Source organism: Papio anubis, chromosome 8, assembly GCF_008728515.1.
Source record: "Papio anubis isolate 15944 chromosome 8, Panubis1.0, whole genome shotgun sequence".
Classification (NCBI taxonomy): domain Eukaryota; kingdom Metazoa; phylum Chordata; class Mammalia; order Primates; family Cercopithecidae; genus Papio; species Papio anubis.
This window is the reverse complement of record NC_044983.1, coordinates 16,718,873-16,746,487: the sequence shown is the minus strand read 5'-3', so window position 1 is coordinate 16,746,487 and position 27,615 is coordinate 16,718,873. Positions and strand designations below refer to the sequence as shown.

Below are 27,615 nucleotides of genomic sequence, written 5' to 3'. Positions count from 1 at the left end.
TTGTAACAGATCTCTCCTGTTTTAGTCTGTTCTTGCACTGCTATAAAGCAGTACCTAAGACTGGGTAATTTATGAAGAAAAGAGGTTTAATTGGTACACAGTCTGCAGGCTGTGCAGGAAGTATGATGCTAGCATCTGCTCAGCTTCTGGGGAAGCTTCAGGAAACTTTCAATCATGACAGGAGGCAAAGGGGGAGTCGGCACTTCACATGGCCAGAGCAGGGTGGGTTGGGAGTGCCACACAGTTTTTAAACAACCATATCTCACAATAACTTACTCACTTTCATGAGAGCATCACCAAAGGGGGTAATCTTCCCCCATGATCCAATCACCTACCGCCAGATCCCACCTGCAACAGTGGGGATTACAATTCAACATTAGATTTGTGGGGGGCACACATCCAAACCATATCCTTCCATCCCTGGCCCCTCCGAAATCTCATGTCCTTCTCACGTTGCAAAATACAATCATGCCTTTCCAACAGTCCCTCAAAATCTTAACTCATTCCAGCATTAACTCAAAGTCTTATCTGAGACAAGGCTAGTCCCTTGTACCTATGAGCGTGTAAAATTAAAAACAAATTAGTTACTCCCAAGATACAATGGAGGTACGGGCATTGGCTAAATACTCCTGTTCCAAAAGGAAGAAAGCAGCCAAAGAAAGGGGCTACAGGCCCTGTGCAAGTCCAAAACCCCAGTAGGATAGTCATTAAATCTTAAAGCTCCATATTAACCTGCTTTGACGCCATTTCTTATATTCAGGGCACAGCTCTGCCCCTGTGACTCTTCCAGAGTTCAGCACCCACCGTTGCTCTCACGGGCTGGCGTTGAGTGCCTATGGCTTTTCCAGGTGCAGGGTGCAAACTGCTGGGGGCTCTACCATTCTGGGGTTTGGAGGATGGTGGCCCTCTTCTCACAGCACCACTAAGTGACCCAGTGGGGACTCTTTGTGGGGTACCAACCCCACATTTCCCTTCTGCACTCCCTTAGTAGAGGTTCTCCGTAAGAGTTCCACCCCTGCAGCAGATGTCTGCCTGGACATCCAGGCTTTTCCATACATTCTCTGACATCTAGGCAGAGGCTCCCAAACCTTAACTGTTGTAGTCTGCATACCCATAGGCTTAGGACCATGTGGAAGCCACTAAGGCTTATGGCTTGCACTCTCTGGAGTGACAGCTTGAGCTGTACCTTGGCTCTTTTAGCCACAGCTGTTGCTAGAGTGACTGGGATGCAGGGAGTAGTGCAGGTCAGTGAAACTTTCTTGGGACTGGCCCATGAAACCATTGTTCTCTCCTAGGCCTCCAAGCCTGTGATAGGAGGGGCTGCTGCGAAGGTCTCTGAAATGCCTTTGAGGCATTTTCCCCATTTTCTTGCTGTCAGCACTTGCCTGCCTTTTAGTTATGCAAATGTCTTCAGCCTGCTGCAAATTTTCACATGGCCAGGCTGCAAATTTTCCAAACTTTTAGATGTAAGTTCCAGTTTTATGTCATTTATTTGCTCGCACATATTAGCTTAGGTTGTTAGAAGCAGGTGGGTTACCTCTTTAATGCTTTGCTGCTTAGAAACTTCTTCTGCCAGATACCCTAAATTATCACTCTAAAGTTCAAAGTTCCACAGATCCCTGGGGCAGGGGCACAGTGTCTCCAGGTCCTTTGCTTTCGCATAACAAACATAACCTTTGCTGTAGTTCCCGGTAAGTTCCTCATATCCATCTGATACCTCCTCAGCCTGGACTTTATTGTCCATATCACTATCAGCATTTTGGTCACAACAGTTGAACAAGCCTCTAGGAAGTTTCAAACTTTTACTCATTTCCTGTCATTTTCTGAGCCATCCATACTCTTCCAGCTTCTGCCCATTATCCAGTTCCCAAAGTTGCTTCCACATTTTTAGGTATTGTTATAAGAGTGCCCCACTTCTCGGGACCAATTTTTCTGAATTTGTCTCTTCAGGCACTGCCATAAAGGATACCTGAGACTGGGTAGTTTAAATAAAAAGAGGTTTAATTGGCTCATGGTTCTGCAAGCTATACAGGAAGCATCATGCTGGCATGTGCTCAGCTTCTGGGGAGGCCTCAGGAAACTTTAAATCACAGCAGGAGGTGAAGGGAGAGCTGGCATTTCACATGGCCAGAGCAAGAGGAAGAGAGAGAGGGGGCAGGTGCCCCACACCTTTAAACAACCAGATCTCATGCTAACTCACTCACTCACTATCATGAGAACAGCATCAAAGGGGGTAATGCCTTTATGATCCAGCCACCTCCCACCAGGCCCCACCTTCAGCGTTGGGGATTACAATTCGGCATGAGATTGGAGCAGGGACACAGATCCAAACCATATCACTGTCTTATATGGGTTTAAAAAAAAAAAAAAAATCATGTATTGCCTCATTTTAATAAAGTCAGCAAGAAAACAGTTTTAAATAATGAACTTCTGGGTTACCCCTTTGCTCGTGCTCCCTCGGTGTTTTAGTTACAGCAGCATTGGCCTTGCTCGTCATTTAGCACATTTGTTCTTTTTAACTCTGGATAAGCATTTTACAACTTTGCATCATGGAATAACCTTTGCTGCCATTTCATGTTGCCCTACAACTCATTTTATAACAAGAACAGTTTAAAACATTAGCTGTATTTGCTAATAAGTTTCCTGTCTGCCCTCACATATTCAATTGTCCTGGCTAATTAGGTGAGGTGGTAGCACGTTGGTATCTTTCTGTCCTTCCAGTCATGTGTTATGATAGCCCTGAGCTTTAGAAAGTTTGATTTTAAATACCAGCACTTTGTAGTTTGGCTTTTCTTTTCCTTGTTGCAAATTTAAATCATGACGGGTCTTTTCAGGAAATCAGTGCTGCCTGTTTGTTGGCTGATTTGCTGAAATTAGGAAGTAGAGAAAACTTTCCAAATATGTCCTCCCACTTCTTTGCCGTTATGTTTAACACTGCCTGTGAAGGTGTGAGCGTGTGCATGTACATCTCTGTGTGTATTCTTGGGGGATAATAGAGGCAATGGGATTACTATTACCTGTTTTTTTATGTGGGCACCTTGATTCTTCATTCGACCCAAGGGGCTAACTATGAAATTGGTAACTACTTCCAAAGTCTCTTTGCTTTGTGAATTCTTAAGAAAACTCTTTTTCCAAGAAAAGAACCCTTCTAGGGCTCTTTTACTTTGATTATTTGATTCCCTTATCATATTTCACTTAACTCAGCATTGATTCTCATTTCATTTTAGGTAATAATACATATTAATAAAAATGTAATCTCAGCTGTTTCTCTGTGGGAGATGGTAATCTCATAAGGACAAATAGTTTTATTTTCACCCAAGAGTTTTTCTATTAGTTTAGACTGATTTAGTTGTACCACCTTATACTTTTTAATATAATTTGTTGCCTTTCACTTAAGTTTTTCATATTTTTTGTTGTAATGCTTCATTTTGTTTATTTGCCAACATTAGAATCAGCCATGAAGAAAAGTAGAAATTCTTTGTGTGTACTTTTTAGAATTGAACTTACATGCTAATGAAAAGAATACTTCCTAATTTTAGTTAAAATACTTTTTACCTTGATATAAAATTATTTGATTTTCTTGAAAAAAGATAACTCATGGTAATTTCCTTTTTTGCAATGGCTTACCATGTTAAATAACTATCCTTAATCCCTAGTGAATGTAGATATATAAAATTGTTAATCAGAGTAGTGTTTCTTAATAGTAGATGTAGATAAATGAAGGAAAACTTTCTTGCTCGAATAAGTTATTTGGGATGAAGACATTTATGAAGGAACTTTAAAATGAAAGTAATTTTCATTTTAAACTTCAAAATAGCCATCTACAGGTTGACAATCATTACTAACAAGAAAACTAAGGCAAGAAGAAGTTGCTGCTGTGCCTCTTGAAATACTAGAATGACATTCCCAGTGTCTTTGCTGTCTGTGGGACTATACTCATATTCCTAATATGGCAGATACTACAGCATACTGGACTCTTGGTAAACTAATAAGCTGGACAATGGTATAGATAAAACATATTTTAAATATATAACCAAAAATTTAATTTGAGTGTGTGCAGAGAGAGGTAAGGAGCTTGGCATTTAGGGTCATAAGTAAAGAGAACTCACCATGGAAAAATTTAAAAAATTGTTTGTGTGAGATACTTAACTATAAAGAAGGAATAATGCATTCATTTATTGTTGGGAGAAACAGAAGGAATAAAACTCAGTTCCCCGTTTGAGGTGCTCATACAATTAAATGTCTTTTCTAGATACTCATTACACCTCATTGAAATACTAGAATGAGATTTGATGTTCTAACTGTCATTGCTATCTGTTTCACTCTACTCAAATTCCTAACATGGCTGATACTGCATCATGCTGGACTCTTGGTAAGATAATAATGCTAATATTAATACTGGCATAACAAACTTACAAGACAATCTATATGAAGAATAACTAAGATTAAATCTATATAGGTATAGTGATTATGTAAAGGATATTATTAGTTTGATTGTTCTATTTATATTCAGTGAAGACACCCTGACTGTAAGAAAAGAAACAGAAATGCCACAGTTAAGGAAAATTGACCATTAACTTGAAATACTAAAGAATTGAGATCGCTTAATTTTGTTAGCTATTATTAGAGTTTTCTACAATAAAGTATTTTTAATTAAAAAATTGTTAGCTAAAAATGATATTGAACATGGATCAATCTTTTGGATTTTGGTATTTAAAGGAAAAGGATTTTCAGTGGTTAGAATTAGGGAAGACTTGCTGTGGTTTCAGCGTGTCTCCAGAGTTCATGTGCTGGAAACTTAATCCCCAATGCGAAAGTGTTAGGAAGTAGCACCTAATTAGAGACTGGTAGGTCATAAGGGAAAAGGGCTTTACAGTAATTAATGGATTAATGTTATCATGGGAGTGGGTTAGTTATTATGAGAGTAGTTTTGTTACAAAAGCAACTGTGATCCCCGACTTGCTCTCTTGCGCTTTCTTGACCTTCTGCCTTACTAGGTGAAGGGTAGCAAAGTACAAGAGAGCAGCTGGGGGTCAGAGAAGACCCCAGCAAGAAGGCCCTCACCAGATGCCAGCCCCTTACTTGACTTTGAACTTCCAGCCTCCAATACTGTAAGAAATAAATCTCTGTTCATTTCGAAGTATGCAGTTCTTGGAATTCTGTGATAGCAACCCAAAACACACGACGACAGAAAATTGGTACTGAGAACTAGGGCTGTTGCTATAACAATAAGCTGAAAATGTGGAAGGAGCTTGGAATTGGGTAATGCATAGAAGCTGGGACAGTTGTGAACTGAATGCTAGAAAAAGCCTAGATTGCTGCAAATGGAGCACCCCTGGCAGTTCAGTGAGGGCTTAGAACACAAGACATTTAAGGACCATCTGGAACTTCTTAAGTTACATTACTTAAGTGATCATGATTGGAATGTTAGTAGAACCGTGGACAGTAAAGTCCATTTTGATGAGGTCTCAGGTAGAAATGAAGAACAAGGTGTTTGAAACTGGAGTAAAGACAGTCCTTGTTATAATGTCACAGAGAACTTGGCTGAATTGAATTCTTGCCCAAGGGCTTTATGGAATGCAGAATTTATGAGCAAGGAGCTAAGATATCTGGTGCAATAAATTTCAAAGCAAAATATTGATGGAGTTAAGTAGCTACTTTTAACCACATAGAGTAAGATATGAGAGGAATGACTTAAAGATAGAATGATAATTAAAGGAGAAGCAGAACAAAGATTTTGAAAATGTTCAGCCTGGCCTTACAAAGAATGATAAAGCATGTTTGGGAAAGCAAACCACAGTTGTGACCAAGCAACCATTTGCAAAGGATATTGATATGGATACAAGAGATCAAGACAATGGGAGAATAACCCCCAAATACATTTCAGAGATCTTTGAGGCTGCCCATTCTATCACAGTCCCAGAAGTCTAGGAGGGCAGAATGGTTTCAAGGGATGGGCCCACCAGAGCCCCCTCAGTTCTCTGTTCCCCACATTCTGGCACAGCATTCCTTGGCCACCCCAGCCGTGGTGTATGCAGGCCTAGCTACAGCTCAGCCCACTGTTCTAGGAAGTACAAGCCGTAAACCTTAGCAGCATCCACATGGTGCTAATTCTGCAGGCACACAGAATGTAAGAGCTGTAGAGGCATGGCTTTTTTAAACTAGATTTCAAACAATGTAATGGGGTATTCCATGAGAGCTGCTGGGTGGTCTGAGCCCAGCAAAGTCATAGGGTTGGGGCTACCTGAGGCCTTGGGGGCCCAGCCCCAGTTCCAGTGTTCCCAGGATTTGGGACATTAAAGGAAACTATTCTCCAGCTTTAAGTCTTAATGTTGTTTTCCCTATTTGGTTTTAGAGTTGGGTTTTGTTAATTCTTTCTTCTTGCCTATATCTCCCTTTTGGAATGGGAGCGTCTATATCTGTCTCACCATAGTATTTGAAGTAGATAACTTGTTTTGATTTCACAGGCCCACAGCTGGTGGGGAATTTGCCTAAGGATGAATCATGCCTCGAATTGACTTGTATCTGACTTGTATCTTGACTTGTATAGGTGAGAGTTTGGACTTCGGACTTCTGAGTTGGTGCTAGAAAGAGTTAAAACTGGGGTCATTGTGATGAAATGAATGTATTTCAGAGACCACAGGCAGAATACTATACTATGGTTTGAATATGTCCCCCAACAGTTAGGCAAGGCTTCATAAGAGGTGATTAGGTCATAAGGGATTTGAATGGATTAATGTTGTTATTGCAGGAGTGGGTTTCTTATAAAAGCAAGTTCACAGCCCTCTTGCTCTCTCACACTTTCTTGTGCTTGCACCTTCCACAATGGGATGATGCAGCAAGAGAGTCCCTCATCAGATTCAGGACCCTCGACTTTGGACTTCCCAGTCTCCAAAACTGTAAGAAATAAGTCTCCGTTCATTATAAACTACTCAGCCAGTGGAATTCTGTTTTAGCAACACACGGTGGACTAGGACAGCTCTCTCATATAGCTCTGTGAAATGTAATTTTATCAAGAACCTGAATCATATCTCATACTTAACATTTAATCTGAGCTCACACTTAACATTTAAGTACGTGTTTTCTCAGCTGAACTCAGGTGTATAGGAAACTGGAAAGATTTGACACCCAGTTCTTAGCTTTAAAGGCCAAATTTTTAAAATAAATGACAATACATTGTTTGCTTCATGTCTAAGTGGCATCTCTCTTGATGACGAGATTGAGATGGATACTTAAAAATTTTAAGGGTTTTATTGTGAAAAGTTTTAATATTTCTAAATATGATGAAAGTGATGTACTTTACAAATATTGTTATCTTCATTTCACATTATCTTCAACTTCAGAATATTCAGAGCAGACAGGTTGGTGAGCAGATGGAATGTGATTATGTTAGTAGCCTACTTGTCCTAAAGCATTTTTAGAATCACTGAGGAGCAAAGAATTATGGAGGCTGGGATATAAAGAAAGGATTTTTCTTAGTATGCGAAGGATAGAGAGTTTTATATCCTCTATATCAATTGCTAAGTGCTTGATGTTTGATGAGGAGTGATGCAAGATGAAATATAATAAATACAGTTTCTGAATGATTTTTAGTATGTATATGAGGAACATTTTAGACAGTAGTTGTTTCATTGAGCATTTACGTACTCATACATTATATACATATATGTATATTTTTTAAAGGTGAGAAAATTTAGCCAGATCAAGAATACTGACGGAAGCTATTTTTAGTTGCCCATTAAAAATTTTCCAGTAGATCTTTTGGAAATACCTAACATCTGGCTCGACCCCAGTGTATTTTCAGAAACTTGTTAACCATTGGTTAAGTTTGTCTTGGTTTGGAAAGCATACTACAATCATTGTACATATGGTCAGATCCTTTATTTAGAAAACCAAGTTACTAGCCTACATCTTTCTCATATCTGGCAGCATTTTTCTTAGTATTAAATGGCTAGTGATGAAGCCTAACATTTTTAATAAAAGCATAGTCTCTTTTTTACTTTTAGGATTCCTGTGTCAAAATAAAGTATTTTTAGAGAATAGAATGTAATTCATATTTTCAGCAGAATTTTAAAATTTAACTACATGCTTTCTTTTTTATTTTTGGTAAGTGACAAAGATCCATTTTAAACTCATCCTGCCTCGTGGTATAATGTGATGTGGTATGATAGAAACCCCATGATAACTCAGCACATTTTTTTATAAGTTCACTCTTCACTTTATTTTCCTACAATCATCTGATCACAGTATTGAGATGTGAGCCACCTTAGTGTTCTGCCCCTGCATTCAGCCACCACCTTTATTTTATAAACTGCTTTATTGAGGTATAATTTTTATACCATAAAATTCACCCACTTAAGTGTACCAATTTTATGGTACACCAGTGTTTGTAACTTTGCACAGTTGTGTAACAACCACCATAGTTTATCACCCCATTGCCATCATCCAACAAGGATTTCTTGCATTTATAATTTAGCATATTTGATACAGACTCTTTCCTCCTCTCTGATCCTATACTGCTTTGTAAACAACTCTGTGGAGACGTAGAGCATTTTATAAAAAATGTGTTACCCAATATTTTGTGTATCTTTCCCCTACTGGATGGTGAACCCCTCGAGGAGTCTTAATCATCATGATATCAGCGCTGCCTAGCACACACTGCCTGGCACCTTAGAGCTCCTTTTCATCACTACTCAGCTGGCAGTGATGCCCAGGAATACCAGTTCTCAAGCATTGCTTCCTGGAGGAGAGCAGGGATATGGTAACATCTAGCTTCTAGGCTGGTTGTAAGGTCAGGAAATTAAGTTACAGGGATCATGGTAATGGTTGCCAGTACAAGGTGGAGTTTGGGACCTGATTTATATCCCCTACCCTTCTGTAATGTTCTGGCTAGAGGAGTGTATACACAGAGCAGAGTGATGAGTGAAATGAAGTCAAGCCTCTGCTCTGTAATGCAAAGTGCAAGGCACCCGCAGAAAGTTATATTGAGAATGTGATTGGGACCTGAATGGCCACCAGGCCTGCTGAGCCTGCCAGCGTAAGCGTATTACAGGCTGTGCAATCAGAACTAAAGGAGCAGAGGTGAGCTCTGCCCCACTGGGTTTGCCACACAGTAAGGCAAAAGGGATAGAGTGCTTTGCCTGATGCTAATGAAGTAGTGGGGGCAAGTGTCAAGTTTCCCTTTTGAGACACTCAAAGGTGGGTCAGTGGGGCTAATTAGTTCTGCTTCCTAAATAGGAAAGAACAGGGGTTTATTCTGCCATCTTCCCTCCAGTCTTACTAATGTGTTAGTCCATTCTCATGCTGCTGTAAAGAACTGCCCAAGACTGGGTAATTTATAAAGGAAAGAGGTTTAATTGACTCACAGTTCCGCAGAGGTGGGAAGGCCTCAGGAAACTTACAGTCATGGCAGAATGGGAAGCAAACACGTCCTTCTTCACATGGTGGCAGGAAGGAGAATGAGAGCCGAGTTGAAGGGGAAGGGCCTTATAAAATCCTCAGATCTCAGGAGAACTTAATATCACGAGAATAGCCTGGGAGAAACTGCCCCCATGATTCAATTACCTCCCACTGGCCCCTCCCATGACACATGGGGATTACAGGAACTACAATTCAAGATGAGATTTGGGTGACATGCCAAACCATGTCAGTTAACAATGTATGCAGTTTAGTTGCTGTGGAGGGTTTGCATGGTAAAACTTGGGGGTACCTGCTCTATTTCATAGGGGAGAGGCTTTTTTGTAGCATTTAGCCTAAACTTAATCAGGATAGGTTTCCATTTAGGGTCAGTGCTATAGAGACACACGGGATCTCCTGATCTTTTCTTGTGGTTATTTATTGGTCTATATCAACAGAGTTCTACAATCATGGAATACTAGAACTAGAATGGATTCAAGACTACAGTCTGCTTCTGAGAGCTGTTTTTTGAAAGTGAATGGGGATTCCAGAGACCTCTCTACTCATCCTGGGCTCCCACTCCATGGACAGGCTTTGCATGGCTTGTATTTACTGACTTCGAGCAAGCTTCAAATTTTACATATGAGGAGGCCGAGATCTAGAGAGATGCTGCAGCTTATTCAGGATCACAGTGAAGTTTATGGAAGAGCAAGTACTGAGACACAGTTGTCCCAGTTTTTCTTCTCTAGGGCACACTCCCATCTGCAAAAGTGATAAAATTAATCTGAAGCTATGGTGAGGTAGCATCTAAGTATATCCATTTCTTTTGGCTGCCATAACAAAATGCTACAAATGGGCTTAAAAAACACAGATTTATTGTCTCATGGTTCTTGATCACTGAGATCAAGGTGAAAATAGGGTTGGTTCCTACTGAAGATCATGAGAGGGAGTCTCCTCCATGCCTCTCTCCTCGCCTGTGGTAGATTCAGGGTCTTCCTTCTGTATGTGTGTATCTGTGTCCGGATGTCTCCCTTTAATAAGGACATCAGTATTGTTGGATAAGGGCCCACTCTAATGACCTCATTGTAATTTAATCATCTTATTTCCAAACAAGGTCACGTTCATACGTGCTGAAAGTTAGTACTTTAATTTCTCTTATGGGGACTGAATTAAACCCATAACACTAAGACTAGAGCAATAAAAGGGAAATGGGGCACAATGGTGCACTAGGAAGCTCCAGGCCCTTGTTTTCTTAGGGAAACATTCCATAAACAAGTAAGACTATCTGAAATAACTTCAAATGTGCTCTGAAAACCAAAGGTGTACAGCAACCAGGCAAACTCTGAATTTAAAAAAAAAAAAAAAAAAAACCATTTAAAACAGTAGGAAATTCCAAAACAATGTTACTTGTCCTTGCCCAACTCCCTCCACAGCATGGTATAGCATAGTCCTAAAGAAGCAGCCCAATTACTTACTCCCTCTCTTGGGATGCAGGGAAGAGAGTGGGACTTGATTACAATATTCTAGCCTGTCTGTGGACTGCCCACGTGACTGGTTTCTATTTTGCCTAAAGTAGGGATCTAAGAGGGGATGGTGGCATAGTTTGGATCTCAGACTGGCATAAGTCACAGAAGGCAGTGGTCGATGCCATGGCACCTGATGCTGTACTTTCCCTATTGTATGTTCTTGGAACCTTTCCCAGAAATCCAGTTGATCGTAGCTACTTGGGATTTTTTCTTGCCTTTCTGTTTTTAATACCAATATCATGCTGTTTTGATTATCGTAGCTTTATATTTTGCAGTCAAAAAGTGATGCCTCCAGCCTTGATTTTTTGCTCAAGATTGCTTTGGCTGTTTGGAGTAGTTTCTAGTTTCCTACAAATTTTAGTATTTTTTTCTATCCCTATAAAAAAAGACATTGGAATTTGGTTAGTAGGTATATTTTAACAATATTAATTCTTCCAGTTCATTAACATGGGATTTTTTTTTACATTTATTTGTGTCTTTTTCAATATTTTATGGTTTTCAGTGTACAGTTCTTCACCTCCTTGCTTAAATTTATTCCTACTTTTTTTTTTTAATGCTTTTGGAAGTGGGATTGTTTTCTTAATTCTTTGAGTAGTTAGGGTACAAAAATGCTACTCATTTTAGTGTGTCGATTTTATAATCTAAAACTTTACTGACTTTAGCAGTTCTAACAGTTGTTGGGGAGGGGTAGTTTTTACGGTTTTTCTATATATAAGATTATGCCAGCATCAGAGACAGTTTCACTTCCTTTTTTTTTTCCCTGCCTAATTGCTCTGTCTGAAACTTCCAAAACTATGTTGAACAAAAGTGGTGAGACTGGGCATTCTTGTCTTGTTTTTGGTCTTAGAGGAAAAACATTCCATCTTTGACTGTTGAGTATGGTGTTAGCTGTGGGCTGTAACAGTACTGTATTTTTTTTTTTTTTTCTTTTGAGATGGAGTCTTGCTCTGTCACCCGGGCTGGAGTGCAGTGGTGCAATCTCAGCTCACTGCAACCTCCACCTCCTGGGTTCAAGCGATTCTCCCGCCTCAGCCTCCCAAGTAGCTGGGATTACAGGCACCCGCCACCACACCCACCTAATATTTGTATTTTTAGTAGAGATGGAGTTTCACCATTTTGGCCAAGCTGGTCTTGAACTCCTGCCCTCGTGATCCACCCATTCAGACTATAACAAAGGAATATGTTTTCCACCTAAACCTTGTGATGAGAGTGAGAAAAAAAGAGCTGACCCATAACTTTGGAAACCAGTGTAAGACAAAAGAAATGTACACAAACACTGTACTCTAGGAGATAAATTCGTTCCTCACATGGGTATAGGCTAGCAATATTGGAACTCTTTTATATGTTTACTAGGATTGAACAAATCAATATATTGCAGATCATGAGAGCCAGGTTTCTCACTGTTGAAGATGTACAGATAAGCAAGTGGGGGAAGGCTGGAATGAACCTTGTGCTGGCTTCAGTTTGGTGGTGTTAATATGAATTAATTAGGATAGATGGATGGATACACAAATATAGATGTGTGTATACATATGAGTATACTTATATATACAGTCATACATCACTTCATAACAGTCATGTGTTCTGAGAACTGTGTCATCAGGTGAATTCATCATTGTGTGAACATCATGTGTACTATATGGCATAGCTTATGGCTCCTAGGCTATAATCCTGTACAGCTTCTTACTGTGCAAATACTGTAGGCAGTTGTAACACAATGGTACTTGTATATCTAAACAGAAAATAAACAGTACCAAAAACAATGAACAGTAACAAATATGGCATTAAAGATTTTTTTTTTAAATGGTAATCCTGTTTAGGGCACTTTACCATGAATGGAGCTTGCAAAACAGGAAGTTGCTCTGACTGGTGAATGGATTTGAAAGCCTAGGACATTACTACACAGTACTGTAGACTTTATAAACACTGTAAGCTTAGGCTGCAGTAAATTTATTTTTAAAAACCTTTTCTTCAATTATAAATTAACTTTAGCATACTGTAACTTTTTTACTTCATAAACTTGTCATTTTAACTTTTTGACTTTTTGTAATAACAGCTTAAAACACATTATACAGCTGTACAAAAACATTCTCTTTATATCTTTATTTTATAAGTGTTTTCCTATTTTTGAAATTTTTGCCATTTTTACTTTTAAAAACTTTTTTTTGTTAAAAATTAGAACACATTGGATTTATAGGCTAAGGGTTCAAATAATAAAAATAATTAGAACACAAATATACACACTAGCTTAGGGTCACACAAGGTCAGGATCATCAATATCACTGTCTTTCACCTCATATATTGTTCCACTGAAGGGTCTTCAGGGGCAATAACATGCATGAAGCTGTCATCTCCTATGATAACAAAGGCGCTTTTTTTTGTTTGTTTTTAAGTTTTGGGATACATGTGCAGAACCTGCAGGTTTGTTACATAGGTATACATGTGCCACGGTGGTTTGCTGTACCTATCAACCCATCATCTAGGTTTTAAGCCCACACGCATTAGGTATTTTTCCTGATGCTCTCCCTCCCCTTGCCCTCCACCGCCCCAGTGTTCTCCTCCCTGTGTCCAAATGTTCTCATTGTTCAACTTTCACTTATGAGTGAGAACATGTGGTGTTTGGTTTACTGTTCTTGTGTTAGTTTACTGAGAATGATGATTTCCATATTCATCCATGTGCTTGCAAAGGAAAGGAACTCGTTCTTTTTTATGACTGCATAGTATTTCATAGTGTATATGTGCCACATTTTCTCTACCCAGTCTGTCATTGGTGGGCGTTTGGGTAGGTTCCAAGTCTTTGGTGTTGTAAATAGTGCAAAGCCTTCTTTTGGAACACCTCCTGAAAGACCTGCCCGAGGCTGTTTTACAGTTAACTTTTTTTTAATAAATAAGTGGGATACTCTAACACTGAAAACCATAGTATAGTAAATACTAGACAATGGGATTTTTTGGCTACATTATAATTTTACAGGAGCATATTGTATATTGTATGCTGTCCATCGTTGACCACACGTTGTTATATGATACTTGACTATATCTGCCTAGCTTTCTCTATTGAGAGGACCCCAAAACAATGAGCACACCTAGCCCCTAGATTTGGTTTCTAAATACTCGTCTCCATTAAAAAGATCCAAGGCTCCTTGAAGAAGTGGTTGATTTCTGGGCCAGGACAAGGGAAATTTAAGATGAGCTTGGAGGCGTTTTGTGGTACCTGAAAGTAAAGAAGTACATTAGAAGATGAGGCGTGTTCACAGGATGTGGGAGCACACTTTATTATAACTCCCAACGGCCAAAGCTGGAAAAATTTAAGCAACAAATTAAATAACAATAGTATTTGTATTTGATTATAACCTAAAGAATAAAACAGATATCCATGTGTCCATACTTACAGAAGAATTTCAATTAATGAATGTAAAATATACGAGGGAACCATTAAAACACCATAAAGAATAATTGTTACAAGATCCCCTAATTAATGTTAAAGTTAGTGGGTAAAGGAGAATCAGAATATTTGCATAGTTACAAGATATCTCCCCAAAAACAGTTACAAAGTTAAATAGTAACTTTACTGTGGAGAAACCTGTGGGACACTACCTTACCCAAGTGATCATGATTAATTATAACCAGTAATAAAACTTGTATCCCCTGGACCTAATGCACTGAGAAAGGTGCATCACCTGTTTGGAATCTTTCCCACAAAATGCATAACCTCTATCGAGTCATGAGAAAACATAAGAAAAACGTAAACTGAGGATGTTCTACAAGGTAACTGACCAATACTCGTCAAAGTGTCACGGTCATAAAGGACAGGGAGAGACTGAGGAGCTGTTACAGACTGGATGATGCTAAAGAGACCTCAGAATGCGCTGTGTGGTCATGGATAGGATCCTAGAATAGAAAACATAAACTAATGGAATCCAAATAAAGCCGAGTTTAATTCATTGTATTAAACTCATGTTAATTTTTTAGTTTTGAAATTTTTTGCTATAGTTACTAATATATAAGATGTTAACATTAGGAGAAGCTTGGCATAGGGGAATTCTGTCCTTCACAAATCTGAAATTCTTTCACAATGTAAAACATCAGTTTTTTCTCAGAGTCCAGTTTTATTTTCACATACCTCAAAACTACTGGTAAAATACCAATAGAGAAAAAAAAAAGGTTGTTTTTCTCTGATCACCGTCATTATCAAACACTTCTGGTTTTGTGACATATTTAAAATATATTTTGGTTATTTGCAAACTATGAATCTGACAAAGATCTAATATTCAGCTTCTATAAGGAACTTAAAGAATTCAACAAGCAAAGAACCAAATAACCTCACTAAAAAAGTGGGCAAAGGACATGAACAGATTCTTCTCAGAAAAAGATACACAAATGGCCAACAAACATATGAAAAAATGCTCATCACTAATCATCAGAGAAATGTAAATCAAAACCACAGTGAGATACTATCACATACCAGTCGTAATGGCTGTTATTAAAAAGGCAAAAAAAAAAAAAAATGCCAGTGAGGCTGCAGAGAAGAGGGAACACTTAAACATCATTGGTGGGAATGTGAATTAGTTCAGCTACTATGGAAAGCAGTTTTTAAGTACCTTCTTAGGGTACGTAAAAAAGAACTACCATTCAACCCAGCAATCCCATTACTGGTTGTATACCTAAAGAAAGATAAATCATTCCACCAGAAAGACACATGCACTCATAGGTTTATTGCAGCCCTATTTACAATAGCAAAATCATGGCTTTAACCTAGGTGCCCTTCGATGGTGAATTGGATAGAGAAAATGTGGTACATAACACACCATGGAATACTCTGCATCCATAGAAAAAGAATGATATCTTGTCCTTTGCAGCAACATGGATGCAGTTGAAGACTATTATTCTAAGTGAATTAATACAGGAACAGAAAACCAAATACTACACCTTCTCAATTATAAGTGGAATCTAAACACTGAGTACACATGGACATAAAGATGGGAACAATAGATGCCAAGGACTATTTTTATGGTGGTTGAGAAAGTAGCAGCTATCACATGCGAAAGCACTGTGCGTGGCACCACCATTCTAATCCATAGTAGCTTTGTCTGGGGTCTTAATATTAGGGACTAGCATGGTTGTTTGGGAGATGTTGTTTACTATTGTCCATTGGGCTCACTCTAACACTTTTGCTGTTTTCCGTACACCTAGTTCTATGCTAGTCCCTGTAGAAATACGTAAGTCAACATCATGATTCCTGCCAATAAACTCCCATTTGTTTGAAAGAAGAGAAACATGAAAGCGTTGTAAAGGGTGAAAAGACCGGTGACTTTAGAGATTTTGTGATCATATCTTCACTGTCTCTTCATCACTAAATCTGTGGCCTTGTATATTTATTTAAACTCACTGAATCTATTTCCTTATCTGTAATAGAGGATATTAATATCAGTCTTACAAGATACTGCCATGAGCATAACACCTGGCACATAGAATACATTTAACAAATCTTGCCTGTCATTACCATGGTGGTGGTTGTAAAAAATGATAGACCGGCCGGGCGCGGTGGCTCACACCTGTAATCCCAGCACTTTGGGAGGCCGAGGCGGGCGGATCACGAGGTCAGAAGATCAAGACCATCCTGGCTAACACAGTGAAACCCCGTCTGTACTACAAAATACAAAAAAAAAAACTAGCCGGGCGAAGTTGCGGGCGCCTGTAGTCCCAGCTACTCGGGAGGCTGAGGCAGGAGAAGGGCGTAAACCCGGGAGGCGGAGCTTGCAGTGAGCTGAGATCGCGCCACTGCACTCCAGCCTGGGCGACAGAGCGAGCCTCCTTCTCAAAAAAAAAAAAAAAAAAGTGATAGACCATTGGAATACAACGTAGTTTTTTTACAGTAAGTAACTTTTTTCTTTGAATATTATGGTACGTGTTTGACTCAGTCTTTGTGCTTTCTCCCTTTTAGAGATGATGAAGAGAAAAAAAAGTCTCCTTCAGAAAGTACTGAGGAGAAAGCTAATGGAACACATCCAAAGACCATCAGTCGTATTGGAAGTACTACTAACCCATTTTTGGACATTCCTCATGATCCAAATGCTGCTGTGTACAAAAGTGGATTCTTGGCTCGGAAGATTCATGCAGATATGGATGGAAAGAAGAGTAAGTATCATGTGTTGTCATTTTCTGTTTCATTTATTTCATCTTTATGCTCAAAGTGAATTTATCTGAAAGTCAAGGATGAAAAAAATGTTTGTCTATTAGACATATTCTTGAAATTTGATGTAGCCTCTAACCCTAAATTAAAAATCCAATGTGGCACCTGCTCTTCTCTAAACAGAATTATAGAACTTTAGAAATGGGAAACTTCTTACAATTTATTCATTCTCTATCCTTTCATTTATTTAGTCATGGTTTCAACAAATGATACTGACTACCTGCTGTGCCAGGCACCAGAAATACAGTGGTAAGCAAGAGGGACAAGGTTTCTGTCTTCATGAAGTTTACATTTCTGGTGGTTGAGGGAAAGGTTGAATTTGCAATGCATAGAAAAATTAATGGTGTAAGGTCCCAGAGACAAGGGATGGAGGGAGGGAATTCGTATCCAGTACATATGTGGAATGACTGGCCTTTGAGAAGGTGGACAGGTGAGATGTAGGAGAGCATAGTATAATTAGCTTTGGGAAATTGAAGGAGCCCAGTTGGATGGCTTCTGATATCTCTATGAAGTATGAGGCATGATTATCTTGATAAATGATGGTGTTTGGAATTTGAGAGGAATGGAGCATTCTTATATAGTTAGAATAATCTTTGCAGAGTGACAGCAATTTTATATACTTGAACAGAGTAAGATAAGGTGACATGTTTGCTCAGAATTATCTTTGGGGTGAAAAGATGGATAGTACCACTGTTTCTATCTGTGGCTGGATCCTTTTTCTTAATGTGTTAGCATATTCTATTAGCTTACAGTCGAGAGAAACATTGCAGTGGAGTGGCTTTGACATGGACTTAGCAATGCTGAACACATTTCTTAATGTTCCCAAGTTCTTTAAGACTACATCCACCATATTTTCTGGGCACCTTATATACTGGGTTACTAGACTACTTAATTTTATCTCACAACATCATGTCAGAGTTCATACAGGTGTAAGTGACAGCAAGTCAATCCATCTTAGAAAAAGGGCACACCTGAAGATGGATTGTCACCCGGACGTACTCTCCACTTCTATCTCTGCGTGATTTTTTGTGTCAGCATTATTCTTTGGAATGAGGTCCTTTATACATGGTTATTAGCAGCGCTATAGATCGTGTGTTTAATTTTGACACCAAAGAGGATTCTTCTTCTTCCCTAACTTCTAATGTAGTCTGGTCTAGGACAGGATTCTGACTTGTATCACTGAGAGGTTGGAATGTTATGATTGTCAGCCCCCACTCACATGCAATGGGAAGAGGAATGAGATACTGGTCTCACAGAATAGGAGTTGTTGGCACACAAAGCAGTAGATATCCATTTCTTTCTTTCCAGTGTGCACACACACCCTTCTTCATACATTGAATAATGCGTTTGCCAAACATTGCAATTTTCCTTTTACAACCACAAATATACTATCTCTCTGTAACATGCCTGTCCAGCTGCAGCTTCTGTCTCCAAGGCTAAGATTTGTTGATTGTGTTCATTCCCCTCAGTCGGGTATGGATGGCACTTAAATCTATAGGCTAAGTGAAAAATATGGAAATCCAGTTGTCCGTTAATATCTGTGGAGGATTGATTTCAGGGCCTCTCACAGGTGCCAAAATCCAAGGACACTCCAGTCCCTGATGTAAAATGGCATAGTATTTGCATGTAACTGATGCATATCCTCCCATATACTTCAAACTATCTCTGGATTACTTATAATATCTAATACTGTGTAAATAGTTGTTATGTTGTATTCTTTGGGGAATAATGACAAGGAAGAAAGTCTGTACATATTCCATACAGACACAGTTTTGGAGGGAATATTTTCCATCCACTGTTGGTTGAATCCACAGATGCGGAATCCACAAATACGGAACCCACAGATACGGAGAGTTGACTGTATCTGACATACCTCACATAAAGTACTAGAGAAAAAGAAAGAATAATTTCAATTCAAGAAAAGACAAAAAGGGGAAGTATAACAACTGTCACTTATTTAGAGTGTTTACTACATGCTGCTAGACAGAGATAGCAAAGTTAACCCATGTGAGCATCTTTTCATTGACTCATTTCCTAGCAATGGATTGACTTAATTGGTTAGTGTATTCCAGAGTCCCCAGATTCTACTGATGAAATTTTCCTTGTCCACTGTTTTCCTGGACCGAGTGGCCCAGGAAACCTCCTCTACTGGAGGCTTCTCCTGGTGGAAGCTCTTCTCCCTCAGCAGCCTAGTACATATGAATATAGATACAGAACCTGAGGATTGCTTAGCAGTTGAGACATCACAGACACCTTGTACCAGACCAGAAGTTTTCCTGCCAGTATATCTCCTTTGAAGCCTTAGTTAACTGTCTTGAGAATTTCTGGTTGGTCAAGTCAGTTGTAAGTGTCATGGGGCTTTTGTCTTTGTAGCAAGTTAGGAAGTTCTTCCTGTTTTCCAAAGGAACTTGCCTCAGCTTGTTTCTATCTCTATTCCTGCCTGAGAACAAAAGGGAAAATGTATGGATGGGTTAAGATGTGCCCATCTCCAGGCTTCTTTCCTGTCAATTGCTTTATCACTGGAGGACTTTTAACCTGTTTTTCATGGGGCTATCAGGAGGAGCCTGGAAGTTTCAGCTGACTTTAATTCCTCAGGCTCTTCCTGGATATCCCTATTTCAATTTCCCATGGTTTCCAGATCACATTAATGTTAGCAGATAATTCAGCCTTACAATACGGAGTGTGCATGACTTCTAATAGTTTACAGAAACTAAAATTCATCAATTTAGAGTATATAGTTTGAGTTCTGAAAAATGTATACGGTTATATAACCATCAGCACAATTAAGATAAATAACATTTCCTTTACCCAAAATAGTTTAATTATACTTTTTGCAGTAATTGCTTCTCCTCTTACTCCCATCCTATGACAATTATGACAGACAATTATCTGTCTTTGGGTCCTATACTTTTGCCTTTTCTAAAACTGCAATAAATGGAATCATAGGACTGCTTTGTGTCTGGCTTCATTCACTTAGTGTTATTCTTTGCAGATTCGTGTATAGTGTTAGGTGTTGTGTGAATTAATAATTAATAGTTTCTCTCTTCTTATTGCTTAATAAGTATTCCATTATTTGGATATTCCATAGTTTATTGATTTACCAGCTGAGCATTTGGGTTGTTTCCAATTTTGAGCTATTATAAATAAAACCCCTGTGTACATTCACATATAAGTTTTTGCATGTACATATGATTTCATCTTTTTAAAAGTTACCTAGGAGTAAAAGAGTAAGATTGCTGCACCATATGCTAAATGTATCTTTATAAGAAATTTCTAAAGTTTCTATGTCGTTTTGCATCCCTTATACCTATATATATATTATGTCTTCCTGATGATTTGACACCTTTGTCATGAAGTGACATTCCACATCCCTGGTTATATTCCTTATTTTGGAGTCTACTTTGTCTAACATTAATATAGCCACTTTAGTTTCCTTTTAGTTTTTACATGCTATACACATTCTGTTTCTATCTTTTTATTGTTAATTTATAACTGTGGCTCTAAAATTGCTTTCTATTATATGGAATATTGGTGGGCCTTGCTTTTTATTCTAAATCACAATATCTGTCTTTTAATTAGACTACTTATACCATTTACATTCATAGTAGTTATTGGTATAGTTGACTTTAAATCTGCCATCTTACTGTTGGTTTCTTATTTATTCCATCTGTTATTTTCCTTTCTTGTGTAGGATTATTTTTTGTGTGTGGTTCTGTTTTTTGTCACTGTTGGCCTATTTGCTATACTTCTTTAATTATTTTAGTATTTGCTGCAAGGTTTACAGTATACATCTTTAACCTGTCACAGCTCACCTTCAAATTGTACTGCTTCATTGATAGTTTGAGACCCTTATAGCAGGTTAATTCCCCTTATCTCTTCCTAGCCTTTGTGATGTTGTCCTGTATTTTAATTCTATGTTCTAAAACTTAAAGTAGTTCATTGTTAATATTTTTGCTCTAAAGAGAAACCTTTTTTTACTTTTACCCCCACATACCTGCTGTCAGGAATTTTTCTCGTGTTTTATCAGTGTGAAAATATCTTTATTTTCACCTTAATTTTAGGAATTTATATTTACTGGGTATAGAATTCTTTGGCAAGTTGTTTTTCCTTTCAATACTTAAAGATGATGTTTCATTTTTCCCTGCCCTGCAGGATTTCAGACAAAAAAGTCTGCTATCATCCTCATCTTTATTCCTCTGTATCCAAGACGGCTTTTTCTGCTACTACGAATGCTTTCAAGGTTTTTCTATCTCTGGTTTTCATTGATTTTATTATGTGATGTCTTAGTGTGATTTTCTTTACTTTTCCTTATTTGGTGTTTGTTGGGGTTCTCGCCTTCATAGGTTCGTATTTTTTTCAGCCATTATTTCTTAAAGTACCTACTCCTGTGATACTCAGTGCTATCCCAAGGGTTTACTGAAGCTTTTTCCAATATTTTTAACTCTTTGTCCTTTCAGTACTCTATTTTGATAATTTCTATTCTTCATTTACTTCGTTTTTCATTTCATAAGCAGCATGTTTATCTTTGAAGTTCAACATGGGTCTATTTTATATCTTACATTTCTCTCCTTACCAGGTTGTTGTTTTTCTTCATGTCCTTGAATATATTTATTCTGTTTATAATTGCTTTTTTAAGTTTCTTCTGTTTGATTCCCTTCTTTTCTGTCATTTCTGGAACTGTTGCATTATTTTTTTTTCCTTTTTCTTTGCTTTCCTTGTGATTTTTGTTCAAGTGCCAGCCATTGTGAATTTTCCATCTTTCAGGTGCTAATTTTAGTTGTAATCATTAAAAAAAAAAAAAATTGAATTTTCTCCTGGTGTGCAGGTAAGTAACTTGTAGATTAACTGAATTCTTTAGAGGCGTACCTTTACCCTTTGTTCTGGTGGATCCAGAGCAGTCTTTATTCTGGGACTTGTTTATTTCCATTAATAAGGCATTCTTACTCTTCTTCATCCTCTTTCCAATGCGCCATATATTACAAAGTCTGTCCACTCTGGCTTAAGAAAACATAAACTCTTCTTATCCCTGTGTGAACTCTTGAAATTGTTCATCCCACAACTTTATTTTCCCCATGCCTTGAGTTATTTCCTTTCACTTGTGCTAAGATTGATGCTACAGCCAAGATCAGAGTATCCTCTGCAGGTCTTCAGAGCTATCTGTTTTTGTAATTCTCCCCTCTCTTTTATGCGGCTCTACAAATTCTAGCCCTCTCAACATCACTGAACTCCTTTCTTATCTCCTCAACTCAGCATGACTCGCAGGCTCTGTTTAGGTACCCTCTTCCACTATTGGAAGCGAGACGCTTTCTCTAAGCAGCAAGCCAGTCTTAACTCATTTGTTTCTTTCTCTTCAGAATTATAATCCAGTGTTTTCTGTTTTGAAATTTCTAAAAACTTTTGTTTTATATACATACATAGACTTTTTAAAGTTATTATAGTAGGGCAGTTTCCATAGTAGTTACTGTTTCATGGGCATAAGCAGAACTAAGCTGATTTATGATCCCTTTTGTTAAAAAATGTCTTTCCAGTTGCTTCCTGCTTTAAGACCTAGTATTTACTGAACTACGAAATTAATAAGGAATTCTAAGCATTCAAGTAAAAACAAACTGTTTAGTTATATATTTGGAGATGTAGAAAAGCTTTTGTTTACTTCCCATCCAATGCTCTCCCCCGACAACCTCATTTGTTGAATTTTCAGTCATGTCTGATTGAACAGGTTTATCTAAATGTTTGGCTGCTGCTCCTTCTTGGAAACCTACTAGAATGCCTCAATTGTTTCTGAATGTTTCTGCCTTCTTCTTTTGAGAGATGGTCACTATGAACAAATTAGAAAAATGTTTTATAGTAAGGACTTATATAATGTGCTATGAAACACATCACTTTTTATTTACATTACATAGGAAAAAAAATGAAAATAACAGTGTAGCTTTCCTGGAATAGGAGCTTCAAATAATTCTGAGAATCCTACATGCTGCTTTTTGGACACAAAAAGTAGTACTTATTTTCTAAATACTTATTTTGACTAAGCATGTTCACTATAGCTAGAGCTATATTACGTTTTTACATGTATGTAAACATGGCCAGGTGCTGTGATGACAAATATTACAAAAAGTGTTTTATAAGTGAAGATTTGAATCAAAGCTGTATGGAAAGGTTATTTTCTCTTACATGCTGATAAACTTGTCTCAAATGGACCATTTATTTCACTCGAGATTTGGTGTCTTTTTTTTTTAATCAACTTGAAAGATTCAGTTTGTCAGACTGCATCCTTATTTTTAAACCTTGGAGGTTTTCTTCATTTTTTTGCCTTTTAAAGTTATGCTCAGTTCAGAAATTCTGCCTCCAGGAGACAAATTGTTGTACCTCTCTGAGAAGTATATATTTTTACCAAGACCTATTAAATCTGACATTAAGGGAAAGCTTTGAAAAGTCAAATTTGGAAAACAAAATGCGTCTTCTGAGTTTTATCAGATAGAATAAAAAACAATATTCAGTATAAGCTCCTAGTTTTCTCAATCTGATGTAACATACTTATGGAAATCAAGAAAGAAACTGGAAACAACGTAACCAAAATATAAATGATGTACACGATAATAATAGTGATAATTCAATGATTGCTAAATATTAGAGCTTTATCCTAAGCATTTAATGCATTAATGCATTTAATCTTGGTCCTACAAAGCAGATATTATTATTATCCCCATTTTATAAAGACCCTGATCTTAAGCATCTTAACCAAGGATATAGCAAAGAATAACAGTGTATCTGGTGGAACAAAAATCTGATTATACCAAACTAATAGTAGCATATTGTTAAAAGCAATTCTGATGAGAACATATGTTTACAAAATGTTTAAATTCTGCATTTTTTGTGTGGTTGGGACAGTCTGTCGCTGTGTAGCATGTACTTAGATAACTAGAGGTCTCAAGCTAGGGACAGTGAAGCCTGAACATTTGTTTTACTTGGCCAACACAGTGCTGTTTAAACATTAAATTGCATGGATATAGGCATTTCCTGGTTGACCATAGTTTTCACAGCTCCCTGTAGCCTTATACCAAACCTCCTCCTACATTAATTAAGGGGGAGAAGTACAGAAGGGCCATGATGACATTTTCCCAGATAACAATACACAGATAGGATGATGGGTTGGAAAAGAGAACCCAGAAGCAGCTGTCTCCAGTGCTTATAAAAATTTGATGGATGATATATAAAGTACGTCAGATAATTGGAAACAAAAATGCTTCCATAATTTACGTTGAGAAGTGTGTGTGTGTGTGTGTGTGTGTATGTATTCCCCACCTCAGTTCTAACACAAAAACCAGTTTCACGTAGATTAAAGATAAAAATTTGAGAAACAAGGTTCTCAGATTTTTAGAAGAACATGTGGGACAATAACTTCATGCCCTTTAGGTAGAAAGTAGATTCTTAAGATTTACAAAAGCAGCTGGGTACAGTGGCTCATAGCTGTAATCCCAATACTTTGGGAATCCAAGACAGGATGATCACTTGAGCCCAGGAATTCAAGACCAGCCTGGGCAACATAGCAAGACCTCGTCTCTACATAAATATATGCATCCATATATATATACATATTCTCAAAAACAGTAGAAGAAAATATTGATACTTAAAATTACACCGAAAGTAATGACTTTATATTAAAATTATATTTAAAAACAAAAGACAATTCATGGATTAAGAGAAGATACTTGTAGCATATTACTAAAAAAGGATTAGGATTCTTGGTAATATTTATAAAGAAATTTTAATTAGAAAAAAGACAACTTAGTAGAAAAATGGGCAAAACTGAATAGACCATGCTGTGAAAACGAAACTCAGAAGATCAATACATATATGAAGACATTTTCAACCTTATTGATAATTAAGGATATTCATTAAACATACAGTGAAATGTCATTTCACATGTTACCTTGACCAAAATTAAAAGTACCAAATGTTGGCAAGAATTTGGAGCAATGGGCCTCTTCTACACTGTGAAAGTATTAGTGGTATCATTTGTACTTTGGAAAGCAGTTGGCAATAATAAAGTTGGAAATGTTTATTCTTATATCTCAGTTAATTAGTCGTAAGTGTGTATATACCTACAGAAACTCTTAGTTTTACAGAAGTCATGTTTATAGCAACTTTGTAATAGCTCAAAATTTAAAAACTTCAATGTCCATTAATAAGTGATTGAATGGATTTTGTATATCCATATGATTGAAAAGGAAGGAACTAGAGTTCCCCGTATCAACGTGGAAGAATCTCACCAGTGGTAATGTTGAATGAAAAAAAGCAGCTTGCAGAAGAATCTGCATATAAGATAACATTTGAAAGCATGCAAACCACTACAATTTTTAGTAAGAATGCATTCATATATTGAAATTATTAAACAAAGAATGGTTGTTACTTCTGGAAAGGAGAATAGCAGGCAGTCAGTGACGGGTACTCAGTGGTTTCACTATATTGATAATATATATTTTTTACATTTGGCAGTATAGTATATGTATACCTACTTTATTACTCTTGATAACCTTTTGAAGTCTTACATGTTTTACATTTTTTTTCTTTCTCTTTTTCTTTCTTTTTTTTGAGATGGAGTCTCACTCAGTAACCCAGGCTGGAGTACAGTGGTACATGCAGTCATAGCTCACTGCAGCCTCAGACATCTGGGCTCAGGCAGTCTTCCTACCTCAGCTACCCAAGTAGCTGGGACTACAGGCATATACCACCATGCCCAGCTAATTTTTTTTTCCTTTTTCTTTCTTGTTTTTTTTGTTTTTTGTGGAGACGGGGTCTCACTATATTGCCCAGACTGGTCTTGAACTCTTGGCCTCAAACAGTCCTCCTGCCTTGGCTTCCCAGAATGCTGGGATTACAGGCATACGCCACTGCTCCTTGCCTAAAAATAAAATTTTTAAAACTCAATAGAACATCTGATTGCATGGAAAATTTGGAAACATATAAGGATGTTTTTCTTAAAATCTGTACAGGAAAAATTACAGTTAGAAAACTCAATAAACAAAAATTAGTAGTGAGAGAAAACGTTGACCAGACACAATGACTCATGCCTGTAATCCTAGTACTTTGGAAGGCCAAGGCAGGAGGACCGTTTGAGCCCAGAAGTTTGAGACCAGCCTGGACCATATGGTTTTAGCCATCTCTACAAAAAAATGTTTTGAATGAAAATTGAAAACAAAAAATGTCTTTGTGATTGCCATCATTATAGCATAATTAATAATTTAAAATCTTACCATAATAATAGAATTTTGGTTATTACATTTAGACATGTGAAAGATTTAATTGTGGCACACATTAAAATATAAATATTGTGCAACTTGATCCCCTAAGAGTACAGATGATAGAAGGTGGGAGGTCAAACTGGATAGAACTAAGAGGGAGCAGGGAGAGAGATCTGTTAAGCTCCTCGTACAGAGAGGAAGTTAGAAGATGCTGCCTCTGGCCGGGCGCGGTGGCTCAAGCCTGTAATCCCAGCACTTTGGGAGGCCGAGACGGGCGGATCACGAGGTCAGGAGATCGAGACCATCCTGGCTAAGACGGTGAAACCCCGTCTCTACTAAGAAATACAAAAAATAGCCGGGCGAGGTGGCAGCGCCTGTAGTCCCAGCTACTCGGGAGGCTGAGGCCGGAGAATGGCGTGAACCCGGGAGGCGGAGCTTGCAGTGAGCTGAGATCCGGCCACTGCACTCCAGCCTGGGCGACAGCGCGAGACTCCGTCTCAAAAAAAAAAAAAAAAAAAGAAGAAGATGCTGCCTGTACTGGGGAAAGAAGAAATAATGTCAGAATAATGTCAGTTATTATTCGTCAAATAAGTACATAAGAAAGTGACAACTATGTGAGATGAAAGGTATGTCAATTAGTTTCATCGTGGTAATTATTTCACAATTCATTTATAAAAACATCGAATTGTACACTTATGTACAATTTTTATTTGTCAATAACACCTTACTAAAGCTGGGGAAAGATTTTTTCACTAAAACAATAATAATAATATGCTCCGTAAAGCTACACAGGTAATCAATACAGATACAAATAAAAGCTATGTAAGTATATAGGGAAGATGGAATGGCATAGTTAAGTTTGTTAAATTCTCATCTAGCACAGCACAAAACTGAGAGTGTGTTTACAACCTATTATGACACAGTGGTAGAAGCACATTGTTTAGGGATATAATGACACTTAACGACTGCGAAAAGTAATTTGTTTCAAAAGGATTTTTGGAAAATGGGAACAGAGGAGCTGAGAAGAAATGAATCAAAAGAGGCTAACTGTGTGGACATATCACTTTAATAATTTTAAAATATTTTAATCACATTTTTCTATAGATTCTTTAGTCATTGTACAGCCCTGGGATTAGTTCTGAATTTGAAATATTAAAATAATTCATCACTTTTTAAGGAGGTGAGAACTATGTGTGGTTCATCTTTTCAATCTCCTCGTTAATACTGTGGATTTAAAGAGTGGTGTGGAGCACGTTGACAAGGT

General features: G+C 37.8%; 1 protein-coding gene across 6 annotated transcripts in view; it reads left to right on the top strand.

Annotated features, from left to right (window-relative positions):
• The window catches only part of PSD3 (pleckstrin and Sec7 domain containing 3), a 704,060-nt gene that overhangs the window by 586,365 nt on the left and 90,080 nt on the right, over nucleotides 1–27,615 (top strand). For all 6 annotated transcript variants that reach the window (XM_017961820.3, XM_021942810.2, XM_021942812.2 and 3 more), the window contains one exon: nucleotides 16,864–17,057. In XM_017961820.3, the coding sequence (XP_017817309.3) occupies nucleotides 16,864–17,057 (194 nt within the window). The remainder of the gene's footprint in view (nucleotides 1–16,863; nucleotides 17,058–27,615) is intronic.